At 40.7% G+C, this 18,932-nt stretch overlaps 2 protein-coding genes across 2 annotated transcripts; both read left to right on the forward strand.

Moving 5' to 3' along the window:
* Nucleotides 1–15,063: 15,063 nt before the first annotated feature.
* On the forward strand, nt 15,064–15,896 carry LOC306736532 (dermatopontin-like; the record flags this gene model as incomplete). The annotated part of the gene is made up of 4 exons (XM_079218178.1): nt 15,064–15,100; nt 15,193–15,283; nt 15,398–15,583; nt 15,737–15,896. The coding sequence occupies 4 exons, from the start codon at nt 15,064–15,066 to the stop codon at nt 15,894–15,896; spliced, it is 474 nt and encodes a 157-aa protein (XP_079074304.1).
* A 493-nt stretch (nt 15,897–16,389) lies between these two features.
* LOC306736876 (zinc metalloproteinase nas-13-like) lies at nt 16,390–18,346 on the forward strand. Its single transcript, XM_079218561.1, has 5 exons — nt 16,390–17,010; nt 17,153–17,249; nt 17,341–17,526; nt 17,699–17,851; nt 17,997–18,346. The coding sequence occupies exons 1-5, from the start codon at nt 16,560–16,562 to the stop codon at nt 18,040–18,042; spliced, it is 933 nt and encodes a 310-aa protein (XP_079074687.1). The 5' UTR covers nt 16,390–16,559; the 3' UTR covers nt 18,043–18,346.
* The last annotated feature ends 586 nt before the right edge of the window (nt 18,347–18,932 follow it).

The following is an 18,932-nucleotide window of genomic DNA, read 5'->3' on the forward strand; positions in this document are numbered from 1 at the left end:
TCTATGCTCCCTTTAGGCACATTCATACATTGTTTGTCATGATTATACGGATGATATATACGGATGATATTCAGCTTCATATTACACCTCCACTACTACTATGACTATGATCCAATAGTCTTGCTGCATCACTGTGTGACCCAACAAAAGGGAAGGTGAATCAGAAGTTTTCTTTTATTCAATAAAGAAAATACTGAAATCATTGTCTAAAAATGTCTTTGGTGCTAAAAAAAGCAGAGGCTCATCTTCACTCTATTTTAATTAAAAACCAGGTTGGATTGTTTGTATTTGTCAGAGATATCTGCCAGACATCCAGACTTAAACTGGTTTTTCGCAATAATTAGGTCACAGCGATCATCAGCAGGCCCGTTCTGGATAAACAAGTGTAACACTGCCAGGAGAGACTCACGCGACACAAGCTATTAAATATCAGAGGATCAGTCTGCTAAAATATATATTCATATTCATTTAATCAATCTGCTGCTGCTGTCTCTGTGAGGAATCACACGTACAGAACCCCCTAGCTGGCCGTCACCATGTAGTTTAACCGGCAAGCAGCCAGAAGCTGAGGAGATGTGCAATGAGAAAATAAGGTTTTAGGGAAACAGAATTATAATACATGTAGTGTATTTGTGAAAAAATTAAAATAAATTAATAATTATTATAAAATAGCTATAACTTTGTGGTTCTGTTTAGGCCAGCAGAAAAGGCTTAGCAGGCCCTGACGGCCGCCACTGCAAGGAAGGTCCTACCATTGTTTAAAGGAGTTGTGTGCTAAAATATATAATTGCATCATCAGAACGACAAACCACTATTTAACCCAATCAAAACGCATCGATGCATCCATCAGTCCTTGCTGCAGGTTGGAGGCCTCCATCTGCACACACAGAATTATTGCTACCATCTATGACACGTCTTCCGTTTTTCTTCATCTTCTTCGCAAGGAATCATTGGTTTTGCATCAGGAGGACATTGTTTAGTAAATGGCATTGCTGTGCTCTGTAGCTGGCCTTTGGGGAAATACTGCTAATAGAGGTCTGTTCTTGCAAATCCACAATGTTGGTATATTAAAAGGTTATACTCCCAAGAAAAACAACCACACAAGTAGTTCAAGAAAATGCCCCAAAACAACAGTTGTTGTGACAAAGCGCTTCAGCAGCTGTAGTAATTATGACGGTTGACCTTTGGGACGAAGAAGGAAGTTTGGATATGTTGTTTTATCAGAAAAACGTCACCGGCATTCACAAAGTTGAGCCACTGTTCCACAACGAATCAGCTTTGTACTTTTGTTATGCTTTACCGGAGGTTCTTGCTCTCTCAAAAACAATATTCATCATCTTTTTTCCATAAACCCGTTTACAGCAAAAAAAAATAAAGGTGACATTATTCATGGAAAAAAGAAGCAGATTCACTCCAGCCATGCATGCCATTTTGAAAAAAGAAATCCATGTTGTCATTGGAATATGTTTTCAGTCAGTTTCTCTTGATGAAGAGGTTTGATAACTTTGCTCTGGTAGGACTGAGTATTTGATGTATGTGTGTTGCCAACAATGACTTAATGATAGATCAATCAAACAGAAGGAGTGGCTGCCAGGTATGGCTCAGGTACTAGTGTGTGTGTGTGTGTGTGTGTGTGTGTGTGTGTGTGTGTGTGTGTGTGTGTGTGTGTGTGTGTGTGTGTGTGTGTGTGTGTGTGTGTGTGCGTGCCAAAGAGAAACATGGCACTCCTGTGTGCATGCACACACCTGCTGACCGACATCCCTGCAGGCCCGTGTGTGTCTGTGTGTCCTTGTGTGCATGCTCCTCTTTGGCTCACACACTTTTCCGCTGCACACGTTTCTTTGTGAGAGCAGAGGCAAAAATGGGTGAGAAGGAGGATTTGGGGGTTTTGGACTTCCCTAATACAATGAAAAGCCACTTTGCCTTTTGTTTGCCTTGCATGACGGGGGACAAAGCCAGCCACAAGTGGGGCTTAACATTCCATTTGGCTGAAGGAGGGAAAGGCAGCTGGCACGGCGGAAAGGCCACACTGAGGATCTGTGGACACACCAAAAGGGGTATATTGGGTTTCTGAGGCCACAAAGAATGCATGGGAACGAGGGGGTTGCATTGGAGGGGGCAGGTTGCAGAGTTGAGGAGGGAAAGGAAAGAGAATAACAATTTTTTCTTTACCTCTTTGGTGCTGACAAAACTTCAGGGGACAGGAAATCCTGTCACAAATATAACCCCTCAAGACTCAATGTAAAACTAATGCCTAATGACCAACATGAGCAAACAAGTTCAGCAGCCAGAATATTATTGGATATAGTTATTCTTAATGCCTGTCATCGGGTCCGACTACCTGCTTTCTAAAGGGACTCAAAAACAATGTTGTGTTGGTCTTCAGGGTCTGTCAAAACCAACAGAACAAAAGATCTTCATGGTAGCTTTAACAAATAAAATGTAAAGAGACGAGACAACATGCCACTTGACGTAAAACAATTATAAAAAATCAGGTAACGTCAACTATTGCAAACATACTGAGCCCAGCAATAGCTGCTGTTACCGCCCTTCTGTGGTGTTGAGTAACACTTAGACACAGACGTCTCTTACATAACCCTCCTGTTTGGAGGTAGGGACTCCAGGTGGAGGCCAATTAGCCGGTCCTGCTTCATTCTTATGTAACTGATAATGTTTTGGTATTTTCTAGAGATTATATTGTTTACAAGGTTTAGCAGCCAAAGTGGAAATAAATTAGAATATTGTGATAAGATAATAAATGTTTGGGTTTAGCTTGCTGGCTTTATCGGGTGCTTTTTGTCATAAAGTCGATGAGCTTGTCAATGATACTTTTCATGCACCCACAGCCTGGAAATTTAACTTAAAATACAAAAAAAACATTTGATGTGCTTCATCAAACTTTCAAAATGTTTAACTAATTGTTATGTATAGTTAGATATGTTTATTGACAAGTTAGCATTAAGAAAGTAGAGGCTAACTGCTGATGTTAACAAGTTTACTTGCACAAAATAAGCACAAATTAAAAGGTTGTTTGTATATTCCTTAAAATGCTGTATTGTCCAATTCGCATGCATTGTATACTATTGGTACATAGTAAATGATATGGATATATAAGACATGTATAATAAATATTACACGACTGTATTAATCTTTATTTGGTTATTAAGAGCATCCACACTGAACACCTCAAAGATCAGATTAAGGCAATAATAGTCTGAGAAAGTGAATAAAAGAAGCCGCAAAAGTTTTAACCATCAAGAATGGATGTGACCTCATTGACATCCATCCTTTTTGCTTTCTAACCAGCAGTTCAGTACTTTGACATATGTATTTCAATCAGGAGAGATTTGTTTTAGAGTTTAACAATAATTTAATATAATTGCATATATTTGAATAGTGCAAAGTTTTTGTCGATTGGACTCCATCCTGAATTTGGATAAGCAAAAGGTGGTAATGCTGATGTCTGCGAATGCAGAATCCCCCTGGAGTGAACCGGAGAGTAAAGAGTGCCTTCCTCACTGAACTTACGCTTGAACTTCATTTCTGCTGTTATTTAATAACTCATGTTGCGTGAGTTTCTCTTGGCTGTGCTCCTCTTGTTTATCCATAAAAGTTATGCTGATAATGACTTTGACCTAATTATTGCACAAAACCAGTTTGAGCCCAGACGTCAGACACATATTTCTATCAAATGCCAAGAAGTGACTCTCACATAATTACCGGAACAGATTCCTCACTGAAGGACTTCCCACCAATTAATGAATCAGTCAACAACAGAAGCAATGACTTGCTTGTTATTGCCAAGCTATTACCTGCATTCATGTGTCATCTTACGTTTTGAATGGTTTTCACCTGACTGACTGTAAATGATGACTATGAATCGCGGAGATTCATTTGACACGCATGCAGGTGGAATATTGATAATTAAACTGTTGACTGTAATTCAGCACGACACCTGGCATCAAAATAAAAATGTCATCAATGTCAAATATTCTGGTCCACACCCACTGCATTGTTTTGGCGCACCTCGAGTGATGAACAGTTCAAGATTCCAGAGTTCAAGACTTTTCCTATGTTTTGCTTTGAATCTCAGTGGACTTTTTCAAGCTTTTGTCATTGAAGAACAGAAACAGACTCCTCAGTGTCAAAGTGAAAACATTTCTACAAACTCATCCAAATGAAGTGTGAATGTAGATCAATGAGTGTTGGATACTTGTGAACCACTTGGCTGCTGCTGTTACAGCAGACTGGACTGGTGAGGCGTTCAACTAAACGTGAGCTACAATTAAAAGAGACACACCTTGTTTTATTTAGGTCAAATATTTTCTAAACTCTCAAGTTATAAGTTTCAAGCCAAAAGTTCAATTAGAGGATAATAGAGCTCAGACAAATATCTCGTGGCTTCGTCATCACCAGAGACGATTAACTGCTTTAGACAGCGATCATAAAAATGTCAATCACACCCATGATGACACTAAACTGTTTTAGTGTAGACAACAGTCAGTAGTTACAACCAAATGTATTGTTAATTTGCTCATGTGAGTGATAACATGTTCAGATATCACTGCATCCAGCTGTGCATTCAAGGCTTCTTCACATGTACCTCCCAAGTGCTTCAGTCCACCTCTGTGTCATGTTGAGTTGGGATGAAGATGAATGCACAGTTTCACGTTAAATCCTCCACCAGGAGGAACATATTCAGTGATATACAGAAGGAGCAATGCTTGTAACACATTGAGCTCATGGATCCATGATGGATTGGAGGTTTCTCCTCATCCTCCTCTCTTCATCACGTCAGTGGAGTATTCCTTGAAGATGGTAGGGGCACGGCAGGACAACCAGATGCCTTTAAACAGCGACCAAGAGATTCTCATTGGACCTGAGCACCCTGGTATGAGTAGGAGATCATTACAAGACTGTGTTGCTGTCTTTTCTTTGTGTTTATTTCCTTCTATAGCAGGGCTCTCAAGTGTCACGCATTGAACGTGACTGTCACGCATTTCGGTCTTAAGGGGAGAGGAGGAGGAGGAGGAGGATATGTCACTCTTACCTGTCTTAAAAACTTGAGAGCCCTGCTATAGTTCACCGTGTTCAATCACTGATGGTAAATGTGCATGATACTATATTTACCCGAGCAGGATCTCTTTCCCTCTAACTTTATCTGTCATCAGTGCAGAAAAAGCAACTACAAAAATTGTGGAATTATTTGACAAATACATTGTGCAATCATGTTTCCCCACAGTTGACGTGATCTGGTTCTGGTATTTTTTTAAACTTGATAATACTAATCTGGTAAATGATCAGCGATGAGGAAGATGTTGTAAATATTATGCAAGTCATTAGATAATTAGTACTTATGGCACGACAGAAGAAGAGAGGGGAATTTATCTTCTCTTTTGTTAACAAGTGACCTCACATAGCTCTGCTGTTTGGAATTAGGTAACAAATACACATGCACAAGAAATGTGGCAACACACACACACACACACATGATCAAGAAATGGATCAACACGCCCACAGGTGAAGAATTAGTGTCACTATTTCCTCATCACAAGCGTATAAATTGCAGCACCTGCAGTCGGTGAAGGCAGTCTCCTCACAGGTCAGACACCGACACATCACTCACAATGTGGACCTTCATCGTGGTTTCCGTCCTTCTGACAGGTAAGATCATTGATCTCTCATTTGTAAATATAGGCTGAGTTTGTATTGTATTGATGATGTTGATTATTAATCATGTAACCACCTGTTTGCAGCTGGACTCAGAGCAGAGGACTATGGCAACAGCTTGAGAGGCATTCTGCGTCATGCTTGTCCAGACAAACACGTCGTGTCTCAGATTAATAGGTAAACTTGCACATGAATATGAAAACATTTCAATAACTTCTAAATCAAAATGTACAATTCATATTCACTGTTTCTACTGATCCTTCCATTAAACCATTTTGATTCATGTTAAAGCTCCTACAGTGCCAATGACCAAGATCGCCAATGGAAGATTGAGTGCAAGTCTTTCGGCCCCACCTCCGACTGCTCCTGGTCCAGTTCCCAGGACTTATATGAGAAAGAACTCAGCTACAATTGCCCGGCCAATCATGTGGTTGCTGGCGTCTACAGCAATTACAACAACGCACAAGGAGGCAGAAGGTTGGTAGTTTGCTGTAATTATGCACTGAAATATTAACACTATTGAATACCTGTCATTAATGAAGTTTGTCCCTGTTCATAACAGTCACATCATAGTAGAATTCACTCCTTGATTAAATGTTGAATGGTTTGCTTGATCTGATCTTGTTTCAGTTGGAAGTTCCTCTGCTGCTCTGCTCCAAACTTGTTCACATTTGAATGTCGTAAAACTCCGATGGTCAACTACTGGGGCGAAGACTTCAACTGGCAACTTCCTGCAGGCCACTTCCTCACAGGAGTCCAGACCCAGCTCAAGAACAATGACAACGGGTAAATATACTGACGCCAGAGTGTGTTTCTACTTTTAACATTTATTAATGTTACATGTTCATGTTTATAGACATTCAATGAAACAGTCAACATTTACATTGTGTTTACTACCACTGCTGCCAGTCATATTGAGCCTCTATTGATGACATTAGTAACAATAACTTTAACTTTCTAATGACGTTGTTTTTTTATTGACAGAGATCATCGCTGGAGTTTCAATTTCTGCCAAGGAAAAACACAAGGTAATTAGTTCCATTGTACATGCCAATGACTGTGTGTACTATATATGTATATGTATACATGTATCTTTGTGTTGGCTATTTTTGTTATCAGTAGAACAATTAACATTGTTTCGCAAATCTATATAATTGGACTAAACCTATGTTATTCTCTTTATAGATACCAAGACAGTCAACTCACAAATCCTGACAGCAAACCAACAAATAAAAGAACATTTAACCGAAGGAGATGTTTTCGTCTCAAACGCAAGGAATGCCAGAATCTGTGATAACTGCAGATGGCTAAAGGTACTGAAGACAGTTACAGTGCCATATGTCGTGAGTGATTCCTTTACCAGCTCTGAAAAGATCCAGATTGACGATGCAATCAGTGGCTTCCACATGAGCACCTGCATCCGGTTTGTTACTCGTACTGACCAGACCGACTACGTCAGCATCGTGAAACAAAACGGATGTTGGTCGTGGGTTGGGAGAACCGGAAAGTCCCAACAATTATCTCTGGATACAGGATGCCTTCAGAAGGGCATCATTCAGCATGAGCTCATCCACGCACTCGGCTTCTGGCACGAGCAAAGTAGAAGTGACAGGGACGCTTTCGTCAGGATCAACTTTGGAAACATCCTGAAAGGACAAGAAGGAAACTTTGGCCGATGGGAGACAAACAACCTCAATGTTCCATACGACTACACGTCTGTAATGCATTATGCACCGAAAGACTTCTCAAAGAATTCAGGAGATACCATCGTTCCCCTCGACGTCTCAGCACAAATAGGCCAGAGGGACGGCATGTCAGAGAATGACATTCTGAAGATCAACAAGCTGTATGTCTGCAGTAAGTACGCAAATAAAGCAGTTAGACCAACAGGGAATATCTTAACCATGCTAGTTAAATGTCACTTTTCCAGTCTGTTAGACCTTTTCCTGTTCACAGCTTTGCCTGTAACTCACCCAGTAAACGTACCTTTCTCTTACAGCGGATTACCTCCATGCATACAGCGAGTGGGACAATACCTTGGAGAACACGTTCAGTCACACTTGTCCTAATAGTCAAGCTGTATCTGGCATTACAAGGTAGGCAGTACAAATCCAGTTATGGTTTATACATTATTCCTCAACATGGTAATCCATAACTTTCTAACGTGCTGATTTCTTTCCACAATAGTCTCTACAATAACGACAAAAAAGATCGACTTTGGGCGTTTTCGTGCAAGGCTTTCAAGTTACAAAGAGCATGCAAGTGGTCGAAGCCTACGAACGAACATTGGGAGTCAAAGGGCTTCAAATGTGGAGAGAATGAAGTGATCGCAGGCGTCTACAGTGATCGCAGCAACCTCTTCCAGGACAGGAAGTAAGTCATTTGTCTTTGCCTTAATTAATAAAAAGAAAATCAATCAGATCGTTTTTAAGAAACAAAACGTTAATTAGGGAAACTTTAAGTGCAGGTGGAGTAAAACAATCCTGTTGTTAACTAAATTAACGTAGTTGTGGATGTAAATGAACCCAATATTCTTTATTTTCAGATGGAGCTTTCAGTGCTGCAGTTCTCCTGGTTTTACCACATCCAACTGCCAAACAGTGACAGACGTCAACTACTATAAGGAATACTTCAGCTGGACGGTCGCCAGTGACCACTTCCTGACTGGAGTGTCAAGCTCCTTTGACAGTAACAGTCGGTAAGATCATTAGTAACAGTTTATCACATCCACATCCCACTTGCAGCGCCAAAGCTTTTCACCTTGTATTCTTAATATCCATGGACTAAGCAGTGTGTTAATGCTCTTCAAACCTTATTGTTTCTCGATGACAGTGACCGTCGGTGGAGTTATACATACTGCCAGGGCAACGGTCAGTGAAGCTACCATGAAGGAGAAGATCCTGGACAAGATGTTTTGCTGAGCCACAATAATGCAGCAACTTGATTGCTGTTGCATCACCTGTTGGCTGTCAGCTCTGATTGAGGCCTTCTAAATGTATATTTGTGAGCGGCTGCTGGTTGAACCAACTAAGACTCGTGACCAGAAAGGTCACTGACAGATACTTAGTTTGGCATGATGCTCTGCTTTGTGTGCCAGATGCATTAGCGTGCTTCAACTGAACACTATGGAAAACAAAATACATTCAAAGAGTGCAATCAATGTCCATCTGCCTCCTGAAAGTTGAAGTTGGAAATGTTAAGAGATTCCTTCACTTTATTATAGCAGCAACTGTGTCACCATCACTGGTGGGGGTTACTGCCCTGCATTCATACAGATTGTGCTGATGTAAGATCAATAACACCTCAACAGAGAAACTGGTCTCAGAGTTGCACTCGTGATGCACTTGTGAAAGAAAACACAACCTCAATATGGTTATAGTGTGTTGATGCAAAGCTCAATGATGTCTGAGTTATTCCCTGTTCTCACACAGTGGATCAGATTGGTGGAGCTGTGTATGTGTCACATAACTGGAGGGTCCATGTTTCTCATGCAATGTCCCTCTCCTGGTGTTAAACCAGGAGAGGGACATTAAATATCTGACTAATGTTATGTAATTAATGACTGATGTTAGATCATTCGGTCATTCTCTGTCAGGTGATGAACCAGACTTGACTTGAATACTTTGATACCTCCAAAGTGTTTTAATGTATATATGTATAAATGTATAGTATTCATTTGTGGATTTTAATGCAGATTACTGTATTGCAATTGATGTACATAGATATCGGTAGTCAGACAAAATCCTGTATTTGCTTTTCTAACTTGTAATTAAAGTCAACATGAAATATAATATCTGAGTTTCGGGACTTAATAACCTGATTCAATACATATTCACACTGCAATATTCATATATTTGATGTTAATTGAGCCACAATAGTGTTCAGACTTTTCAAAAAACTGTGTTGATGAGTCTTTCCAACTTTTGACCTTTGATGTGATAAGTAATGTTTCATAAAACTTAGTTTGGGAGTTGAAACCAATAGATCCTTGAGGAGTTTCCTCTGGTGTCCACCATAAGCAAGTGTTGTGACAACAAGTCATTTAAATGTGTTTGTCATGTAGGCCAATAGTCCTAACATTTATGGCAGAAATTGACTCGAGTGGCAGCGGGTCAATACCTGCCATTTGGGATAGGACAATTTGCCTACATGAATACATACAATTGTATATACAACTCTCTTAATGGAGATACATTTAGATAAGGAAACTGCTATTTGGCCTAGAATATCTCCATAACTCAAGGGGCTTGGAAGCTGCAATTATACCTGTACGGTAGTCTCGACCTAGGTATGCACTGGTGAGCATGGCAGTGTGACAGCACAACGTTTACTGGAGACTTTGGCCCTTTTCCAAGGGGCTAAGAAGCTGATATTACATGTAGGATACTCTCAACCTATACTTTAAACTAAACTTTATTTTGTTTGTCATATTACATACTTTTTTACATACATACATGAAATAGGTCTTCTGCATTTAACCATCCTTAGTTGGAGCAGTGGGCTGCTGAGAAACTCCTGGGGAGCAACTGGGGGTTCAGTGTCTTGCTTAACCCTTCTGAGACTAGCAACGCAGCTATGCGTCGAACGATGTTTACGTTTTGTAAATATTCATATCTCCGCGATAATACGGCACAGAAATATGCGTGTGCCCCGAGGACTGCTTTCTATTTCTGAACATGTATATTGTGTAAATATTTTTTTTAAATGTAAAAAATGTTCTAATGGTCATTTTTCATTTGCACACACCCCATGAAGCTTGATCTGCAGTATGAAGTCATTTCTCAGTCCCATTTTTATCATTTTGGTGAACGGTGTGACAGACAACATTTTTACTCAAAAAACGATAATACAACATTTGGTTTTAGATATTTATTTACATGTATCTACCATTTTATTATCTATTCACTGCTTTAAGAAATTATGTAAAATCGAGAAAATGGCCTCAGACGCTGAAGGGTTAACCCTCTGGAGTCGGGGGTCATTTTCTCGATTTTACATAATTTCTTAAATTCACCTTTTTAAAGGCACTTGCATATGATAGATACCCATGTATTTTACATCAAAAATTGCAGAACAATCTCAGCTCTCTATATAACGTTGTCCTAAGGCACAAGTGTAAAGTGATAATATGGCCCTAAAGCTGAAAAATGTATTCTCGATTTTGGAAATTCTTAATTTCTCTTGTGAAAACATAACTTTACTGAGGTGGTCAAACTGTTTTGGTGCTAGACATTGTTTTACCAAAGGTCTTAGGTTCACAAAAGCAGTGGAATATATGAATGAAATGGTAGACACATGTAAATAAATGTCTAAAACCAAATGTTTTATTATATGCTGGGGATGATGTGAACTTACATTTACGTTGAGATCGGTCGACCAATGACAGTTCTCTCTACAGTCAGAGCTTGCGCAAGAAGGCGGAACGTAAGGGACATACCAATTCCAAAACTTGTAAGGGGGTAATAACTAGTTTCCCGGACGTAGCAAAATCCCGGACGTTTTTGGAATCCCTGCCGAACACTTTTTTTAGGTCTCGAAAAGAGGACAAAAAGAGGACGTCTGGTCACCCTATCTAACACGGACTTTGAGCTACGTGCTATCGTTGCTAATGTAACGGAGTTGATGATTCCACTTGCCATCACTGTCCTTGATTTACAATGTGTTGTCAGTTGGCCACGGAGACTAGCAGCGTGCCGTGTGACATTCGCGCCCCGCCCCTACTGGGCCCCTGCTGGGCCCCTGCGGTCTTGAGCGGTGCACCCCGTGCGTTCTGCCCAGTCTACAGCATGTTGTCTCCGTGGTAAGTGGATCCGTATTAAGCGCCGTTGTGGTATTTAAATAAGTGTATGTTTATTAATAAGAATACTATAGGTTGTGTTTAAAAATACCAGTCAGCCAGTACGGTATCTCCGTGTCACGGAACTACGGGAGCCGTCTAATTTAATAAACGGCTGGTTGGAGCCAATGCAAAATCAAGTGTGCTTGACTTAATAAACACAATGCAAGAGAGAGTACAGAACTGCTACACTAAGCTAACGTCAAACTATCGATAATTACAGTCTTACAAACACGTAGCGGAGATCCAACACTTCTAGGCGTACTAAGTTCACTGAAAGAAAGCTAACGGTGATAGTGACAATATTTAGCTCACGTTAGCTAGCTCCCGCTAGCTCGCTGTTAGCAGCAGCACTAGCTGGCTACAGGTCCCGTTACCAACGTAAATATGCTATTGCAAAGTTCAGTAAATACACTTACCCATCTTCAAATGAATCCATTTTATTGGCGTTGTCCTCTTCATCGCAGAAATCGAATCCTTCAGGCTCTGAAGCTCCGTCATCCTCTCCAAAAAATAGCTTCGCTCAGGCTAAACTCCCTGCTCTCTCTTCCCTCTGACTCAGTGAAGCTTTTTCCATGTTTAGATGCTCTGATCTCGCTGGGAATCTCGTACGATCTCGCGGGCAGAAGGCAGTGAAAGCTGAAATTTTACTGAATCTTGGAAAAGTTGAACCATATTTTTGTGCAGAATTATCGCGAAGAAATTAATATTTACAAAACGGAAACATCGTATCATGCAAATCCGTGGTCACAGATTTTGATGGGTTAAGGACACGTCCGGGCCTTTTGCTCGGCAGTGCCACGCCTCTGGAACAGCCTCCCTGACCACCTACGGGCAACTCAGACACGGAATTCTTTTAAGACTGGCCTAAAAACTTTTTTATTCAGGAAGGCATTTTTTACCTTGTGTTGATTCATGTTAGCTATTATTTTTTTGTTTTTTTATTTTTTATTATGGGTTGCTTTAACTATATTTTAACTATGTTTTTATTTGTTTTACTATATATTAGCTCTGTGGCACTCTTGAGTTTCTTTTGAAAGAAACGTGTGTTTAAAAATGAAATGTATTATTATTATTATGCGAACTTTAGGGAGACCAGGGATTTACATTACATCTCAGGGATCTACCCGGCTACCTTTTAGTGTCAGAAAGACCACTTTCCCCATGAGCTACAGCCGCCCATGTCTACACTGGTGTGAATGGCAGCTTGATAGCACAACGTTTTCTGGAGACTTTCGATTTCATATGGCCAAGGGGAAATCCGCTGACTTTTACCCAAGGAAGGGTACCCAAAATCGGATTCAATACCTCCGTAACGTGCCATTTGTTCGACCTTTTTTCAAGGGGCTTAGTAGCTGATATTACACATGTACAATTATCTCAACCTATAGATGTACTGGTATAAATGGCAGCGTGACAGCACAAAGTTTTCTGAAGATTTTCGATTTCAAATGGCCAAGGGGAAATAAGCAGACTTTTACACGAGGAATGGTGATCATCTGATTTGCTTAAAACTCGGTACACTAATGCTGCGTCTTGCCGTTGCTAAATCAAGCGGCTGCTGGTCTGCTGCTGAAGCAGCCCTGGTAGCGGCTTCATTCAGACGCTGTTGTGGGACTACGAATAATATTATGAAACCAGACACGATGGAGTTTGATGTTCCGACGTATGTGGAATTTACACAACAAGTATAAAGCAGAACTAGTGGTTATTTCCATGGTGGAAACGGTCACTGTTTTTACCAAGATAAACCAGACGCGGCTGTGTGCGGTGTTATGAACCCAAACGCAATGGCGTTTGATGTTCTGACGTTTTTGGGACTTCCACAACAAGTATAACGCAGAATTAATGGTTATTTCGCCCATGGTCAATAGCGGAAATAGCTAGTTTGCTGTGAACACACTTTTATTGTCGAGCGAGTAAACTGACGTGGTAAACGTTTGGTGTGAACGCAGCATTAAAGGGCTCTTCCCAGTCATGGCCTTTTTATAAGTTTCAGCCTTCTAGCCTAGAGCATTCTGCAACTTTAGTTTTGGAAATATGGGAAAATGTGTGCCATTTGGGCAGTCACACCAGTCTTTTCCCTTTATTTATATACTTTCAATCAAAGTTGGGACATGGATCCTTTTCATCTTCAAAAAGGGACTTGTGAACATGAAATGCCTAAAATATGGTGCTCCTCGCTGCAAGTTAAGGTTCCCAAAAACAGACCCAAAGGGTAAAATTCAGGCAAAACGTTGGCCTAATTCCCTTATCTTTTGGTATTTTTTGAACAATGTAAAAATTGCCATAATATCTAAAATAATAGTTGATTCATCCCTTGACCCTTATCTCTACATCCCTTCATCCCTCGACCCTCATCTCTACATCCCTTCATCCCTTGATCCCCATCTCTACATCTCTTCCTCCCTCGACCCGCATCTCTTCATCCCTGCACCCCTATACCCCATCTCTACATCTCTCAATCCCTCGACACCAATCTCTACATCCCTTTAACAATCAACCCCCATCTACACATCCCTTCATCCCTTGATCCCCATCTCTACATCTCTTCCTCCCTCGACCCTCATGTCTTCATCCCTCCATCCCTCGACCCACATCTCTTCATCCCTGCACCCCTATACCCCATCTCTACATCTCTCAATCCCTCGACCCCAATCTCTACATCCCTTTAACAATCAACCCCCATCTACACATCCCTTCACCCCTTGACCCCATCTCTTCATCCATTCATCCCTCGACGCCCATAAGTGAACATGCAACATTAATAAATGTTAAAAGTAGAAACATATTCTGCCGTCAGTATATTTACCCGTTACACAACATTCAAATGTGAGGAAGTTTGGAGCAGAGCAGCAGAGGAAATTTCAACTGAAACAAGATCAGCTCAAGCAAACCATTTCACATTTAATCAAGGAGTAAAACTTGACTATGATTTGACTTTTAAGAACAATCTTCATTAATGACAGGCATGCATGAAGTCATTGAGGTGTGTGTGCGGATGGATTTCAGACCTCAATCTCAAGAACATAGCAGTTCCAGTGTTTCCCCTACTGTTATATTAGGGGGTCGGGGCACCCCCCCTGTAATTTTCTCTATCGCACCAGATCGCAACAGAAGTAATGTACGGTTTCCTTTCCAAAAGGGATGAGGAGATGGGGATCTAAGGATGAATAGATGTAGGGTTTAGCGTCAAGAGATGTGGAGATGGGGGTCGAGGGATGGTGGGATGAAGAGATGGGGAATTCCTTTGCTCTTTTGTTAACAAGTGACCTCACAGCTCTGCTGTTTGGTTTGAGATAGCAAATACACACGCTCATGAAACATGCCAAAACACACACATGCTTTAAGAAATGTGCCAACACACACACACAGAAATGCTTAAGAAATGAGCCAACACACACCTGCTCATGAAATGTGTCAACACACACACCTGCTCATGAAATGTGCCAAAGCACACACATGCTCATGATCCTTGTCACAAGCGTATAAATTGCAGCACCTGCAGTCGGTGAAGGCAGTCTCCTCACAGGTCAGACACTGACACATCACTCACAATGTGGACCTTCATCGTGGTTTCCGTCCTTCTGACAGGTAAGATCATTGATCTCTCATTTGTAAATATAGGCTGAGTTTGTATTGTATTGATGATGTTGATTATTAATCATGGAACCACATGTTTGCAGCTGGACTCAGAGCAGAGGACTATGACAACAAGTTGAAAGGCATTCTGCGTCATGCTTGTCCAGACAAACACGTCGTGTCTCAGATTAATAGGTAAACTTGCACATGAATATGAAAACATTTCAATAACTTCTAAATCAAAATGTACACTTCATATTCACTGTTTCTACTGAACCTTCCATTAAATCATTTTGATTCATGTTAAAGCTCCTACAGTGCCAATGACCAAGATCGCCAATGGAAGATTGAGTGCAAGTCTTTCGGCCCCACCTCCGACTGCTCCTGGTCCAGTTCCCAGGACTTATATGAGAAAGAACTCAGCTACAATTGCCCGGTCAATCATGTGGTTGCTGGCGTCTACAGCGACTACAACAACGCACAAGGAGGCAGAAGGTTGGTAGTTTGCTGTAATTATGCACTGAAATATTAACACTATTGAATACCTGTCATTAATGAAGATTGTCCCTGTTCATAACAGTCACATCATAGTAGAATTCACTCCTTGATTAAATGTTAAATGGTTTGCTTGATCTGATCTTGTTTCAGTTGGAAGTTCCTCTGCTGCTCTGCTCCAAACTTTCTCACATTTGAATGTCGTAAAACTCCGATGGTCAACTACTGGGGCGAAGACTTCAACTGGCAACTTCCTGCAGGCCACTTCCTCACGGGAGTCCAGACCCAGCTCAAGAACAACGACAACGGGTAAATATACTGACGCCAGAGTGTGTTTCTACTTTCAACATTTATTAATGTTACATGTTCATGTTTATAGACATTCAATGAAACAGTCAACATTTATATTGCGTTTACTACCACTGCTGCCAGTCATGAGCCTCTATTGATGAATTTAGTAACAATAACTTTAACTTTCTAATGACGTTGCTTTTTTATTGACAGAGATCATCGCTGGAGTTTCAATTTCTGCCAAGGAAAAACACAAGGTAATTAGTTTCATTGTACATTGTACTACATTGGACTGCGTGTACTATTTATATATATATATATATATATATATATATATATATATATATATATATATATATATATATATGTATCTTTGTCTTGGCTATTTTTGTGATCAGTAGAACAATTAACATTGTTTCGCAAATCAATATAATCGGACTAAACCTATGTTATTCTCTTTATAGATACCAAGACAGTCAACTCACAAATCCTGACAGCAAACCAACAAATAAAAGAGCATTTAACAGAAGGAGATGTTTTCGTCTCAAACGCAAGGAATGCCAGAATCTGTGATAACTGCAGATGGCTAAAGGTACTGAAGACAGTTACAGTGCCATATGTCGTGAGTGATTCCTTCACCAGCTCTGAAAAGAACCAGATTGACGATGCAATCAGTGGCTTCCACATGAGCACCTGCATCCGGTTTGTTACTCGTACTGACCAGACCGACTACGTCAGCATCGTGAAACAAAGCGGATGTTGGTCGTGGGTTGGGAGAACCGGAAAGTCCCAAGAACTATCTCTGGGTAAAGGATGCCTTCAGAAGGGCATCATTCAGCATGAGCTCATCCACGCACTCGGCTTCTGGCACGAGCAAAGTAGAAGTGACAGGGACGCTTTCGTCAAGATCAACTTTGGAAACATCCTGAAAGGACAAGAAGGAAACTTTGGCCGATGGGAGACAAACAACCTCAATGTCCCATACGACTACACGTCTGTAATGCATTATGGAGCGAAAGCCTTCTCAAAGAATTCAGGAGATACCATCGTTCCCCTCGACGCCTCAGCACAAATAGGCCAGAGGGTCGGCATGTCAGAGAATGACATTCTGAAGATCAACAAGCTGTATGTCTGCAGTAAGTACACAAATAAAGCAGTTCGACCAATAGGGAATATCTTAACCATGCTAGTTAAATGTAACTTTTCCAGTCTGTTAGACCTTGTCCTGTTCACAGCTTTGCCTGTAACTCACCCAGTAAACGTACCTTTCTCTTACAGCGGATTACCTCCATGCATACAGCGAGTGGGACAATACCTTGGAGAACACGTTCAGTCGCACTTGTCCTAATAGTCAAGCTGTATCTGGCATTACAAGGTAGGCAGTACAAATCCAGTTATGGTTTATACATTATTCCTCAACATGGTAATCCATAACTTTCTAACGTGCTGATTTCTTTCCACAATAGTCTCTACAATAACGACAAAAAAGATCGACTATGGGCGTTTTCGTGCAAGGCTTTCAAGTTACAAAGAGCATGCAAGTGGTCGAAGCCGACGAACGAACATTGGGAGTCAAAGGGCTTCAAATGTGGAGAGAATGAAGTGATCGCAGGCGTCTACAGTGATCGCAGCAACCTCTTCCAGGACAGGAAGTAAGTCATTTGTCTTTGCCTTAATTAATAAAAACAAAATCAATCAGATAATTTTGAAGTAACAAAACATTAGTTGGGGAAACTTTAAGTGCAGGTGGAGTAAAACAATCCTGTTGTTAACTAAATTAACATAGTTGCATATGTATATGAACCCAATATTCTTTATTTTCAGATGGAGGTTTCAGTGCTGCAGTTCTCCTGGTTTTACCACATCCAACTGCCAAACAGCGACACGCGTCAACTACTATAAGGAATACTTCAGCTGGACGGTTGCCAGTGACCACTTCCTGACTGGAGTGTCAAGCTCCTTTGACAGTAACAGTCGGTAAGATCATTAGTAACAGTTTATCACATCCACATCCCACTTACAGCGCCTCTCAGATGCCAAAGCTTTTCACCTTGTATTCTTAATATCAATGGACGAAGCAGTGTGTTAATGCTCTTCAAACCTTATTGTTTCTCGTTGACAGTGACCGTCGGTGGAGTTATACATACTGCCAGGGCAACAGTCAGTGAAGCTACCATGAAGGAGAAGATCCTGGACAAGATGTTTTGCTGATCCACAATAATGTACCAAATTGATTGCTGTTGCATCACCTGTTGGCTGTCAGCTCTGATTGAGGCCTTCATATGTTGTATATCAAATCAATCTCATATCTCTCTATAATGAGGCACGATTGTCCTAAAGCACAAGTGTAAAGAGATAATATGGCCCTAAAGTTGAAAAATTGAAGCTTGATTTTTGAAATTCTTCATAACTTTCCTCATGTGGATGAACTGGACGAATATATGAATACAATGGTAGATACATGTTAATAAATGTTTAATACCAAATGTTTTATTATTGTTTTTTTAAGTGTTTCACCTAAACGAGAGAGGGACTGAGATAAAATGGGAGTGAGGAATGACTTCATCGTACAGACCAAGCGTTATGGGGTGTGTGCAAATGAAAAATGAACATTACAACAGTTTTTGTTTTCAAACAAAATATTAACTACATATTTGAGTCAAAATATGTACTATAGAAAAACAAACTATTTACAATGTTAACGTTAATGTTAAAGTTGCAATATTCTCAACTTTTAAGCGCCTTGCGCGGAGTCGCACAGCTCATCAATGTCAGTGTGTATCGCCCGGCAGGCCCGCTCCACAGGCGCACCGAGCTGTTTGTGCCAAGGCATTTTAGAGGCGACTGTACATTTAAAAGTCACGTCCAGTGTGAACGACCCCTTAGATGTGTTGGTAGGGCTGTCTTGTCTCTGACTGAAAGCCAGTGTATTTTTGAGGTGTAGGTGTGTAGGTCCTTAGGGATTTCCTGAGAGTTCATTGGTTAGTTTCACACGAAATGTTGACGGACACCTGAATCAACAAATGACAATTGATCCGTAACACCATAAATGTTACTA

The sequence above is a fragment of the Taurulus bubalis genome (assembly GCF_910589615.1).
Source record: "Taurulus bubalis genome assembly, chromosome: 5".
In the NCBI taxonomy this organism is placed as follows: Eukaryota; Metazoa; Chordata; class Actinopteri; order Perciformes; family Cottidae; genus Taurulus; species Taurulus bubalis.